At 37.5% G+C, this 13250-nt stretch overlaps 1 protein-coding gene across 1 annotated transcript in view; it reads left to right on the forward strand.

The window, feature by feature from the left end:
• The window catches only part of TMPRSS7 (transmembrane serine protease 7), a 616461-nt gene that overhangs the window by 158286 nt on the left and 444925 nt on the right, over positions 1-13250 (forward strand). Inside the window, exon 2 of the mRNA XM_044072510.1 lies at positions 9917-10124. Coding sequence (XP_043928445.1) covers positions 9917-10124 — 208 coding nt within the window. The remainder of the gene's footprint in view (positions 1-9916; positions 10125-13250) is intronic.

Here is a 13250-nt window from a genome sequence, read left to right on the forward strand (position 1 = left end):
TGTGTAGGATGGGCAGCAGGCCTGCCCGTGAGTTGTGCCACCCGTGCCTCAAGCTGACGTAGGGGCCCAAGCACAGCATGCCTGATCTCCCTACGCACCACAGTCCGAACACTATGGAGGGTGAGTGGATGTTCTCCTCCGGCCACGCTTGCAGAGGGGGGACAAGCCCCATCCCCTGCAGCGCTTCCACCCACAGGTGGCACAGGGCCACCGGAGGAGGGTCCAGCCTGGGCACTACTGCCAGGTGCACTCGCCAGCTGAGGTGGGAGAGGTGGGTCCGCTGGAACCCGCCTTCCCTGTCGTCCTATGTTTTGCATTATTTTATGACAGTTTGGGGTAGTAACGTACAATACCATTCACAATTAGTTGTAACAGCATGCATTAGTATTCCCATTAACCAAACACCCATAAATGCAAGCCATTGAACAGCAAGCATAACACATGCATAATTTGAACAACAATACACAATCCAACAGCATGCAGGGTTGATTGATGGCAACAGGCCATCATGTTTGGATGTATGAACAGGGCACATGCATCAACGTACATGCAAATATGTATGAACCAACAGGACAAATGTCGAGGGGAGTTAATTGTGAATACACATACCCATTTCATGTGGAATGGATTATTTGTGGTTATAGGGTAGGGTGAAGAAATATTTCATTAACAACTTCAAATACCTATACATATGCTGTACATTTCTACTAGCTGCAGATATATACACACTACAGGTCTGACTACAGTTTCCTATGTGTAAACTTATGCATGTTGGTGATGGGAATGTTACTGCTACATTAATATGTATTGCATTGTTATTCATACACATTCATATCTGGCTCTGTTCAGCTACAGCATCTTGCTACATTTGCTTTATATGGCTCTAGACAACTGTGGATGTTTGGTATTTCATACAACCATACTATCTGCATATTGCAAAGTACAGCAACATATCCAAATTGTGGGACACACATTCCAGCTTCAGAACTTTATTCCACACATTTCACTGTTTGGTTGTGCCTGTCACATTCATTTAATTCTGTACTGACTGCAGTATACTTTATTCAGGAGTTATTACAACTTTATTGGTGGATTCATACCTCTTTCTCACACTCTCACTTGTTTTATTTTTACAATTCAGGATGGTACTTAATTCTAGGCTTTATTGACATGTTTTACTTGGTTACAACAATCCTTTCCAACAGTCTCACTTGTGTCATGTTTCAGATTTTAAACGGGGATATATTTCACACGTATTTTACTCAGCTTATGTAGCTGTAATTTACAGCCTGCTACAGGTTATGTACTATTACATTACAGGTGGAACATCTTTATTTCAGACTTGTTTCATTTTTATTTTTGGATTACAGGCTGCATCACACTTATGTAATCACACAGTACTAGCAGAATCTCTCTTACACTGTTACTTGCACTTTTTATTAATAAGTGACTACACTGCACTCTTTTGCAAGCTGTCATACTTATATTTTTTAACAGTTACAGGGAGAGAATTACTAACCTGCCTGGTGGCGCAACCGCACAAGCCTATCGACATAGGCTAGACGATTCATGGAACAGACACCTGCAGCTGTAATATAAATGAAGTAATATTGGAATACACATCTCCATAATATCAGATAGGTTAATTTCTTACATGTAACTTACTCAGTAGTGGGGCATTGGGCATTTGCTGGGCCTCCTGGATCCAATGGTCCAGTTGGTCCTGCTTCCGTCTCTTCAGGTCCGCATGGTGGTGACGGACCTGTTCACCAGTCCTTTGTATTCCTGTGGCACTGGTGAGATCATGTGCCAACCGGTCCCAAGCCTCAGCCTTGTATGCTCCCCACAGGACCTGGCCCTGCATGAGTTGGGCCTCATGATCATGGACGAGGAGCCAAACCATATATTTGGACTCCTCAACGCCCCAACTCTGTGCTCAGAAGCAACTACCCTCTCCTACACCTGCCATCCTGACTGCAAATCGATTCCACAATCAGTTATGCTGTGTATTCCCGCCTATGGGGCTTATATATGCCATTTTTCCCACACTTATCTGTGATTGGCCATTTTGGAAATGTATCAGCTTCATAAAACCTGCTTTGTCATGCTTCTCTTTCCATTCATTCCTATATATATGCTAATACTGCATTTCTAAGAGCAACTGTCATGGCTTAGTGGTTCAGTACTTTGACTATGGTGCATGGTATCCTGAGTTCGAGCCTGGCCATTGCTTTTTTTATTTTATGACTGTCTACACAGGCTAGGAGGTGTGTCTGTGTAAAGGCAGTTTTGATACAGCTTGCTCAACGTTGCCCGCTGGTTAGCTTGTTGGCGCGGTGCACAGCTCCGCGCAAACAGGTTACGCTGGTTTACGCATCATTTGGCTGTCAGCACGCATATTACGCTGAGCTCAGCTACGGGCACACAGTTTCAGCATGTTACAGCACTGCTCAACCCTGGGCACTCATTTTACACCTGTTAAACCACTGCTCACCTACGGGCAGATATGCTCATCTTGTTAGAGTGTAGCTCAGCTATAGGCACTTCTGACATTTCTTTTTTTTATTATCTCACATTTCTTCAAAATACATGGCCCGTTATATGTACATATATGTCAGGGAATGGTTTCGTGCTTATTTCACTAAAAATAAAAATTGATGTTGTGGGGGCTCAAACCATGACTGCCTCCTCTTCAGCCGACGTCTCTACCGCTACACTATTGCTTCTTGGCTTACTTTGCATATTTAGATCTTATATGCTTTTCCACTGACTGCTAACTGTGGCTAAGCGACGGGCACACCTGCACAAACAAGCGCAACTACGGGCAAACATCTTTAAAACTTATAAAAGAAATATAACATGTTCATTTTTACATTTTATGTTTATATTCTGTGGGGGCATGTGTTGTGTTTGTTGACATTTACGCAGACTCTCTCGTGGGTGTTTACTTTCGGGACTGTTACTCTTCAGGGGGCGTGTCCGTTTGCAGGACTCGCCCTGCGGACACGCCCCCTACTTTTTTACATGGACCGTGTTATCCTTGGGTGTAAGTCAGCATGCCCTCATGAATATGCATGGTGTGCTGACGTCACACCGTTTAACTGCAGCCTCTGTGTAAGACTTGTAACAATTACACGGAGGCTTCGTGAATCCTGCCCTATGTGTTGTTACTATTACGCAAGAAGCCCAGGATTTCCATACAGAAGTTATTTAGAAAGTTTAAGAGAGAAATTAGAGGAAAGAAAAATGCTTGCACAAGAAAACTATCAAAAGCTTTGTGCCACCTGGAAAAAGAAGCAACAGAGGAATATAAAGAACAAAACACAGAGATTTTTGAATGGTATAAAAAAAGAAAAATGGACAAGGGGAAGAAAAAGACATATGATATGGTGCAATATTTATGCAAAGGACAAAGTCAAACTAATCAGTGCAAAATAAATACAGTTCCAAAGATATTTGAAGAGAAAAAAAGGCAAAGGCAACCAGATATGGAAAATTTTAAATTGCAAAAATAGGAACACAAAAGGGGAATGTACAACAGAGGATTAGTAAAGTGAAAGTTAAACAAATAGAAACTGAAGTTATGGAATACTTGTGAAGTGAAGGACTTAGTGCAGAAAGTCCAACACAGGTAATGTCACAGCATGATGGAACAATGAGTCCCTAAATTAAGGAGAAACCGTTGGAGCAGGGGACATCTGAAGAAGATATATGGACATATCCGATATGATGCAATATTTATGCAAAGGAGGAAGCAAAACTAATCAATAGAAAAAAAGCAGCACAAAATATATTTGAAGAAAAATAAAGGCAAATACATCCAGATATGGAAAATACAAAAAAAATAAGAAAACAAGGAGGTAAAGTAGAAGAGAGGAATGAACAATTTACAAAAATAAAAACTGTAGTATGGCTTCCCTGCCAAGTGAAAGATTCAGCTAATATCACAGCATGATGGAACGAGTCCCCAAACTAAGGAGAAACAGGTGGAACAGGAAGTATCTGATGAATGTCACATGGTGATGCTCTAGAGCATTCAGTAGGAAACCAGAACAAAAATTCATTTGGAGTTGCACAACAACGTAAGGAGCAAGAAATGGTGGCAACTCTGATGCAGGGAATGTTGTGGAGTGACAGGTCAATGATTTCCCATGTGAAAGAGCAGCAGATGATGTAGGATGCAGCTAAAGAGAATATGTCACAGGAAAATGTTTTGGAAATCCCTATAGAGTGCCCACATGAAGCAGAGAGCAAAGAGTATGCCCTTGTTTGAAAATAAAATGATCTAAGGGAAGAGTTTCTTGATTTAATATAGATGGATAAACATATTAAGATTGTAGAAAGAAATAAAGTACAGAAAGCAAATAAGATCCAAATGTTAGAGGTTTGTTAAAACAGATGAACACAGTAATCAAGACTATTAAAAGAGATACATTTGATAAAATAGAAGTAAATAAGATATATTACTGTGCAGCTAAATTGTGGTGCTGCGGTAGCGATGTCGCCTCACAGCAAGACGCTGTCTGGTTCGATTCTCAGCTAGAGCGTCTTCTGCATGGAGACATGCATGAATGGGCATACCTTCATTGAAGGCTGTGTGTCAGGGCTGGTAACTCGGCACGTAAAAATCAACTACCAATCATTAGCGGACTGGAGTTCCACTGTGGCGACCCCTAACCGGGAAAAGCCGAAAGACACAACAACAACAACAACTGTGCAGCTAAATTAATAACATTTTAAGAATTATGACAAAAAATAGCTCAATAAAGGAAAGGAAGGGAAAAAAATAAAATGCCATCATGGAAGCATTAGATAGAGAAAACTATAAACCAAGTAAGATAAGCAGTGTTAATAGAATATAAGAAGAGGAAACAGATCAGCAAAAGTACTTAGAAAAATACATGTGGTAAAAGTAATGTACAGTATCAGAACAGCCTATGATCCATTATATATTATTGCAAATAGTAAACTAAATGTAATGGTACAAGCAGAAAAACTTATAAGATATGCAGATAAATATAAAGGGAAAGTAGAAAACAAGCAATTCATTTATGACCCGAAAAAAATGTTATAGAGAACTGTGAAACAAATCAAAAGGAATAGAAACACCACCAAAAAATTGAGAAATAGACACATTTTGGAGAAATACTTATGAACTAATTGTGGAATATAACAAAGATGCTGATTGGATAGAAAAAAAAAAACGTAAGGAGTTCAAATGCAGAGTGTATGAAATAGGATTAAGTAGCAGCCAAAGAACTTGAAACAAAATAAAGAAAAGCTCCTAACTGGAAAATTCCAGGTGCATATGCAGCACCTAACCTCTGGCTGAAAGTATTAATATATTTACACAAAGATTTAGCCCTGAATAAGAATTAGTTATATGCACACCCCAAAAGAACACCAACCTGGTTAAAACAGGAAACATGATACTTATCCTTAAGAGAGAACCTGTTAGCCATCCTAAAAACTATCGACCAATAACTTGCCTTCTAACGTTGTGCAAACTTTGTACTGAAACTGATGCAGACAGAGTTTATAGTCCTTTAGAAGAAAACTCATTCATGGCAGTAAAACAAAAGAGTAACAAAAGAAAATCATATGGAATAAAGGATTATTTGTTGCTAAATAAAGGCATAATAGAGAATTGTAAAATGGGGAGGAATCTAAGTATGGCATGGATAGATTACAAAAAAGCATTTGGCAGCATCCCACATTCATGGATAAAGGAGTGATTACAGATGTATAAGATGCACCCTGCATTGATCAATTACATTACAGTGACTATGAAACAGTGGCAAACCACTTTGCAATTAAGCCATAACAAAGGGCAAATTATTATCCAAGTTTTAAAAATTCAAAGGGAGATATTCCAGGGAGATTCTTTGTCACTGCTGTTGTTTTGTCTCGCCCTTAACCAATTAATCTGTTTACTTAGCAGATTAGGTCTTAGTTACATTTTGGCTTCCAGAAAACAACCTTGCTTAATGACTTTTCATCTACTTCTTGGGGATGAAATACAACTGTATAACTCATCTGATGAACAGGTAAAAGCACAGCTGCAAGTGGCTAAACGTTTCTCAGAAGATATAAGAATGACACTTGGTCTTGATGAATGTACAAAAGCAACACTTAAAGCAGAAAAGTTGTAATACCAAGTAAATATCAGTCTGGGACAGGAATGTGACATAAAGGAACTTGAGCAAGAAGGAGTGTATAAATATCTGGGAATTGATGAAGGATGGGGATAAGACATGAAAAAATGTGAATAAAATTCAGTAAGAAATAATTTAGAAGACTAAATCTAATATTGAAAACAGTTTTTGCATCTAGAAATAAAGTCCAAGCTATAAATAAATCTGCTCTTCCTGATCTAACTTATAGTTTTGGTGTGAATGTTTCATGCTTATCAAATGATATATAAATCTCACTGTATACCAAGATTATATATTCCATGATTTGAAGGAGATATGGGCCTCCTCGAAACTGAATAAACCTGCAGTTATTGGAATGTATACATATCTGCTGACCTCATCAAATCCAAACATAGTGAAAGTTTTAAAACAGGAGGAGAGGAAGTCTAAGATGATCTCTCTGTTTAGTTTTGCTGCAGCATTCCAGCAACAAGAGGGAATGGAAATCAAATCAGAAGTAGACAAAAATCAGACAACAGCTGAATGTGCCAAAAACAAAAGAAATAGTATAAGGAGAAGGGGTTCCTATCAGTTCATTGAAACTTCAGCAGTTCGAACACCATATGTTCGAACTGTGAAGTTCGAAAACTAATTATCGCAAAGCCGCGGAACACCGAATACTTTCCCAGGGAAATAATTTGGTGGGCCGTTTCTGTGGCTTCGCTATTTTCAGCACTGTGGTGGAATGTTATGGGTCGGGTTCAGGTAAGTGTGCGATTGTGCGGATGTTAGGGTTAGGGTTAGGGCACGGGTTAGGTGAGTTAGGGTTAGGGTGTGGGTGAGGTGGGTGTGCGACAGTGACAGACTTTAGGGTTAGGGTGGGATAGGTGAGTTAGGGTTAGGGCGCGGGTCAGGTGAGTGTGCGATAGTGACGGACCTTAGGGTTAGGGTTTGGGTTAAAGTAAGTGGATACACTACTATCTATCCACTTAGGGTTAGGTTAGGGTTTGGGTTAAGGTAAGTGGATAGATAGTGGTGTATGTACAGTTTAGTGTAAGGTTAGATGTAGGATTTTAAGTGTATGTGTGTGGATTGCTGTTTTTTTTGGTGTGCTTGTGTTGTGTGTGTGTTTCTTGGAACAGTGACTTTTTCCCTGGGAAAAAAATCACTGTTCTAGGCCTTCGATGATTTTACACATCGAGGTTAGAAGTTTGAACATATGGTGTTCGAACTTCTGCCATTTTGTCGAAGTGATATAGACCCAAGGAGAAGGATCAGATGAGAAAGAAAGAAATGTGGCAAGTATAGACATCTCCTGGAACAGCCTCATGCTGATAAGGATTTGAAGCAGGAATGGTTAAGGAGAAGTGAGTTGAAACCAAAGGATGAAACATTAATAATGGCAGCCCAAAACAGTAAACTTCATACATGTTGGTTTACAAAGTCCATCGAACATGTGGGGGAAACAGGCAAATGTAGGTCCTTCACAAAAGAATTGGAAACAGTTGCATATCTTTCTGCTGGGTGTGATAGTCTCATGGTATGGGACCTGTACACTGAAAGGCACAAAAATGTGGCAAGACTGTTGCGATGGGGATTGTGTGAGCACTACAATATAGAAGTAGTTGAGACGCATTGGAAACATGAACCACAAAGCATTATAGAGAATGACGAAGTATATATCACATGGGATCTCCCATTATCAGCAGTTCAAAATATAGATGCATTAAAAACAGATACAGTAGTCCATGAAAAAAGAACAAAAGTAGCATCAAGCATTGAAACTGCTACACCTAGCAATTACAAGGCCTCACATACAGAGAAATGCAAAGTCATAAAATTATCAGGATTTGCAGGCAGAAATGAGAATAATGTGGAAGAAAGATACCCAGACAATTCCAATGTTAGCAGAATTAATGAGTTTAATAAAAACTAATTCACAGTTATATTTAGATATGCTACCAACACATGTAAGTCAATATGAATTGCAGGAGTCAGTTCTGGACACACTGCGGGTGCTGCAAAGATTACTTTTGGCTAACATCAATGATTGAAGCAATACAAATTTCATGAACTTCAATTATACCCTGAAAAGATTTAGAGAAATTAAACTGAAGTCAGTCCTCAATAAACACAGTTGTATAAGGTAAGCATACAAAGTATTAATTAAAGTTATAGATCATGCAGCAACTGAAGTGTGCATTTATGTTATAATTTTCACTTATTTGTACATACTGGCTTTATATATACATTCACATTTTGGAAAGCAAAGAATTTGGGATGACCCAGTGTGTTGTACAATGTTAAATGCAAATTATAGTTACACATGATTAATTGTAATATAGACAACTGTATGACTATCGGTATGAATGCAGTTTTATAATTTCGCACACTTTCCACTTGTATATTCAATATGCAGTTTCTATCCAACTGCCAACCTAGGTCTGATATCTGTAACTTGAGTGGGGTTCATTATTGTATGGTGAATTAATATTCAGGAAATACTTGCAGGTTACTACAAATCAAATTGAGGTTGTGGAGTTTTCAATGTATTAGGGTCAGGGAGTAACTGAGCTGGCAAAATTCTATACATAAAGTGACACAGAGAGGTGGAGGAGCTCTCATAATATTTTTTGATGAAGCTATTTATCATTACCATGCAGTTAGAGAAGAATGCCTGTCATATTTAAGGATAGGGACTGCTGAGTGTTTAGACACTATGGACTATATAGAGGATATGAAAGAGTGTGTAGAAGCTATTGGGATGGTTAGGAACGGTAGATACAGAGGTAGAATACACACATAAATTAATTTACTATGTGATGAGATCCCATGCAGGGTCTGCAAGAGGGCAGGAACTGCAGGACAAAGGTATGGATTTCAGTGTAACTAGTTTAGTTAGATCATTTCTCAGGGGTTGTTTTATTAACAGATGAATAGTTTAGTTACAGTGCCCTTAGATGTTAAGAACATCATAAACAATATTGCTGGAAAAACTAGATTTGATGCCATAAAAGCAATATAACACACTAACAATATGATTATGCTAAAATGCTGCATGTATTTTATGGTTCACACAAAACTACAGCAAGATTTGCTAATTACCAATTTCAAAAAAGTAGATTAGGTGACATAAAAGTAAGACAATCTCTATTCACTCTTTACTGTCTTGAGTATTGTATTGTCTGCCTTTATTTGCACAGAACTGACTCAAAACACCTACAGTCTTCAGATGACAGTGAATAATCCATGTATGATCATATCTATATCACTGCCACGCACTGGAAAAATCTGACTGGGTGTCAATAATTGTCAGGGCAATTCTGCTACTAAATTGCCTCATTTACATGTTGGTAAATTGCTTATACTGTCCATTGCCAGCAGCTAAACTGCAGCACAAAAAATTCAATCTATTTTAAAAAAAAAGTATAATTCAGCTTCTTAAAATGAATACAACTATTCCTGTTTTGACACCAGCTGATCATATGTTTTATATATTTATGTTTAATGCTCTCGCTACTTTCAAACATATGTCCAATTTAGTTTCACTGTAATATATTTTCTAATATTCTTCTTTAAAGTACTGTCAAGTTTTCCATTGTAACTAATTCCTATAAAAGAGTCTGAAAGAAACTGGCTTAGATAATAGGTGAAAATAGTGTGTGGACCAGTCTAACAACCCATTTAGCAGTGTTAATGAATATATAAATTAAACAGTGTTTCTCATACTTGATTGTTGAAATGTAAATTATTTTTAATTTATTTATTTTTATCATTTCCAGGTTTCCAGCATTTCTCTAAATATATCAGCCATAGAAAAAAAGCTAGCAAGAATAAACCACCGTAGAAAGGACAAAAAGAATTCCAAACCAAAGAGGAAAGATGCCAAGGAAACAACATTCTGGACATTAACAAACAAAATCATTCTCTTCACAGTACTTGTTTTCATAATAGTTTTATTGACATGGACACTACTGTGGATTTTTATATGTAAGTTAATACAAAATCATATATGCATTCCAGAGTTCCTCATGTTAAACACATACTTGTCATAAACAAGTGAAGTGACATATTCATCAATAGACAAGTCTGTTCATTCAAGATTTGGGGTCATGTTAGTGTGCTTATTTAAGCTCACGGTGGACAGAACATTCTGTATTAGGAGCCTACTCATTTCAGATTGATTCAACCATATATTCTCTGCCCTAGTCAGATATTAAACAAAGTACTGCAATACAATAAGTATTATAATCATAAAGCATTCAACAGGGCTTACTATTAAGATAACTTTATTTGGATTCAGTACATAAGACTGACTTACCGCAATTCAATATAAATTGATGGCACTGTATGTGAATTATAGACTTGCATTAATATAGTAATACAGTTAAATAAGCACAAAAACTTAAATGACTTTACATTGGGGTCTTTTTTAAGAAACTGAGGTAGAGTTTACTACAACACATTCAATCACTGTATCCTTTGTACAATATACCATAACAAATGCCAAAAAGCTGACAAACAAGCTGAGAAAAAACATATGAGTTCTACTGTCAGCTTAAAGAATTTTCAACTGATTAAGTGAAACAAGCCTGGGATTCAGAAATACTTAACAAGAGCAGGAAGCCTTAACATAGCCATTTCACACTCACAGTCAGCTTTTCTTTTTTTTTAGACCACCCTGCTGCTGAGGTTTACTCTTAGTGGGAACCTCAATACAGACAGCGGTCCCATAGGCAGAGCTGCATGCTGGTGGGAACACTTAAAATAATCTAAACTAGCTAATGTCACCTGACAAATAGTCAACAGAATATGGTTATATTAGCAAGAGATTGACCAGTGAAAATATCAAAAGTGTCCTACTTAGTATTGATAGTTGGTAGGTAGAGGTACTGATATTTAATGGCAGTAAAGTAAAAATGTTTTGTGTCACATAATGTTTGGTTGTAACTCATTGCTGGCGCAATATCTAAGTGCTGATAGAAGTTCTCTTCTTTTAACTCATGTTTTCCTTAAAGCATTGCCACTGCAATATCTAAGTCTGTGAGATCAATCCTCCCCTTCTTGTGGGAGATTTCTCCCTTCTTTGAGTTGGTGTGGCTATGGAGTTGATATATATAAGTCTGGGAGGTGTGGAGGGGCTTTGTCCCCCATATGGAGCTGGAGGACTCTTCTCCTCTAAAAAAAAAATCAGTGAAGTTAATTATTTTTGCATTCTGTCAACACACATATTGTGTTTTGGAGTATGTTGATGCCAGTGTTTTCTTATTTCAAACTAATAACAGAGTTGGACAGCAAAATGTGTTCAATTTTGTAAATGAAAAAGGAGATAAAAGGAAGGGAAATGCATGCATCTAGTGTTTGAAATACAAAAATATAGCTTTTGCATCTCCTGTGATAGCAAGAGCCAGAAAATTAATTTACAGTCTACTTCAGAAAAGTAGCCAAATAGACCTCAGAGAAGAAAGCAGACATTAAAATGCAGACAGTTAAGAGATGTATGTAAGATCCTGTGTACTGGTAATTTCCATTGTTTCTGAGCTGATGGAATTAAGCTCTTGTCCCTTGCAGGTGGTAGAACTATCTAAGTTACTGTTACTGCTGGAAGTCAAAGAATTAAAAAAAGCAGTTGCAATATTTTTCTGCAGAAAGTAAATGATGTAATGGACTCCGGGGAACAGAATTAAGGAACAGAAATGAATACATCTAAGACTGTTCCTTGTTTGTCTTAGGCTTGCTGAAGATATCAGGGTGACCCTTTGGTGTAAGTTTGTTATCTACAATTTATACCCGATATCCTTTTGAAACTTATAACAGTAAAGGTTCAGTACTATGTATGCTAAATTGATATATTTAGCTTAGGGAGAATTTTTTTTACTATTCTTGTCTGTCTAACTAATTGTTATTTTGATACCCATGTGCACATTCCTGTTCATCTGCATATTTAATTTGTGACTGCACTGTTTGCCCTATTCTTTAAGTAATTTTTATTTATTCAGTTTTAACCTCTTATGGCTGATCTTTACAAAATATGTATTGCTACTTTTTTTATCTGAGCAGATGGTTATTATATTAGGTGAACAAACTGCGGCCCCAGTCTTCATTTTGCTAGATCACTTAGGCCTACTATTAGTGAAAAAAATATCAATGTGCATAGACTTGTGTGTGTGTGTGTGTGTGTGTGTGTGTGTGTGTGTGTGTGTGTGTGTGTGTGTGTGTGTGTGTGTGTGTGTGTGTGTGCATAATAACTTATGAAAAGAAGGTTATTTTGAATAAGTTGCAATGCAAGACACAGTGGGTCACAGATAGACTTGTAAGAAAGTGGCCTGAGGTGCTAGGTCAAAGATTCATTTCTGTCAGCAGTCTAATCTGGACATGGATGTTGGCAGCTCATAACCATGGCAACAATGTCTATTTCCTATATGCTCTTGAGCTGAGATTATATTTTAGGTATTTATTATTGAGTTAGATTTATGTTCACTTTCATTCTTTTGTTTTAACTTACTGGGTACCAGTGGTGTGACTTAAGAGGCCATCACTCATGTGCCAGCTAGACCTTTCTACACAGTTGCTGGCAGTGGTAAGAATCAAGCTCAGCTTGTGCCATCTATCCTTCATTTTGGTTGTAGTTGTGCCATTATTCATGGCATTCTGCTAGGCAATGAGGATGAATCTTATTCAGCCTGAAACAGCTTTGTTACCAAAGGTCAGTGCATACAGTCATAGACACAAGCTAAAATAAACAGCTTACAGCATAATTCATCATATTTAGTTAATTTTGTAACCAACAAAAAACAGACATTATTCTTAATTTTCACTGCTTGTTATAGTAATGGGCTGGTTTAATACAATACTTTGGGGATCGCTCTCTCAGCTAACAGTAGTATTGTTCTATATTGTAGTAGAATGGACACTGAATGTTTGCTTCTGTTAGCCTGCTGTAAATGAAGTAATGCCCTTTAATATCTTGTGGATAATGGTATCAAAATAGACATCGTTATGCTCTGCTTTTAGAAGGAATTAAGCACTGTGGTCAGTGCAATAAATATTTTTTGTAATATGCATTTTCTCGGCACAATGCAAACGTTTAGGAATGGAGACTATTAATTTAAAAAA

Source organism: Protopterus annectens, chromosome 5.part0 (genome assembly GCF_019279795.1).
Source record: "Protopterus annectens isolate FY-2018-M chromosome 5.part0, PAN1.0, whole genome shotgun sequence".
In the NCBI taxonomy this organism is placed as follows: domain Eukaryota; kingdom Metazoa; phylum Chordata; order Ceratodontiformes; family Protopteridae; genus Protopterus; species Protopterus annectens.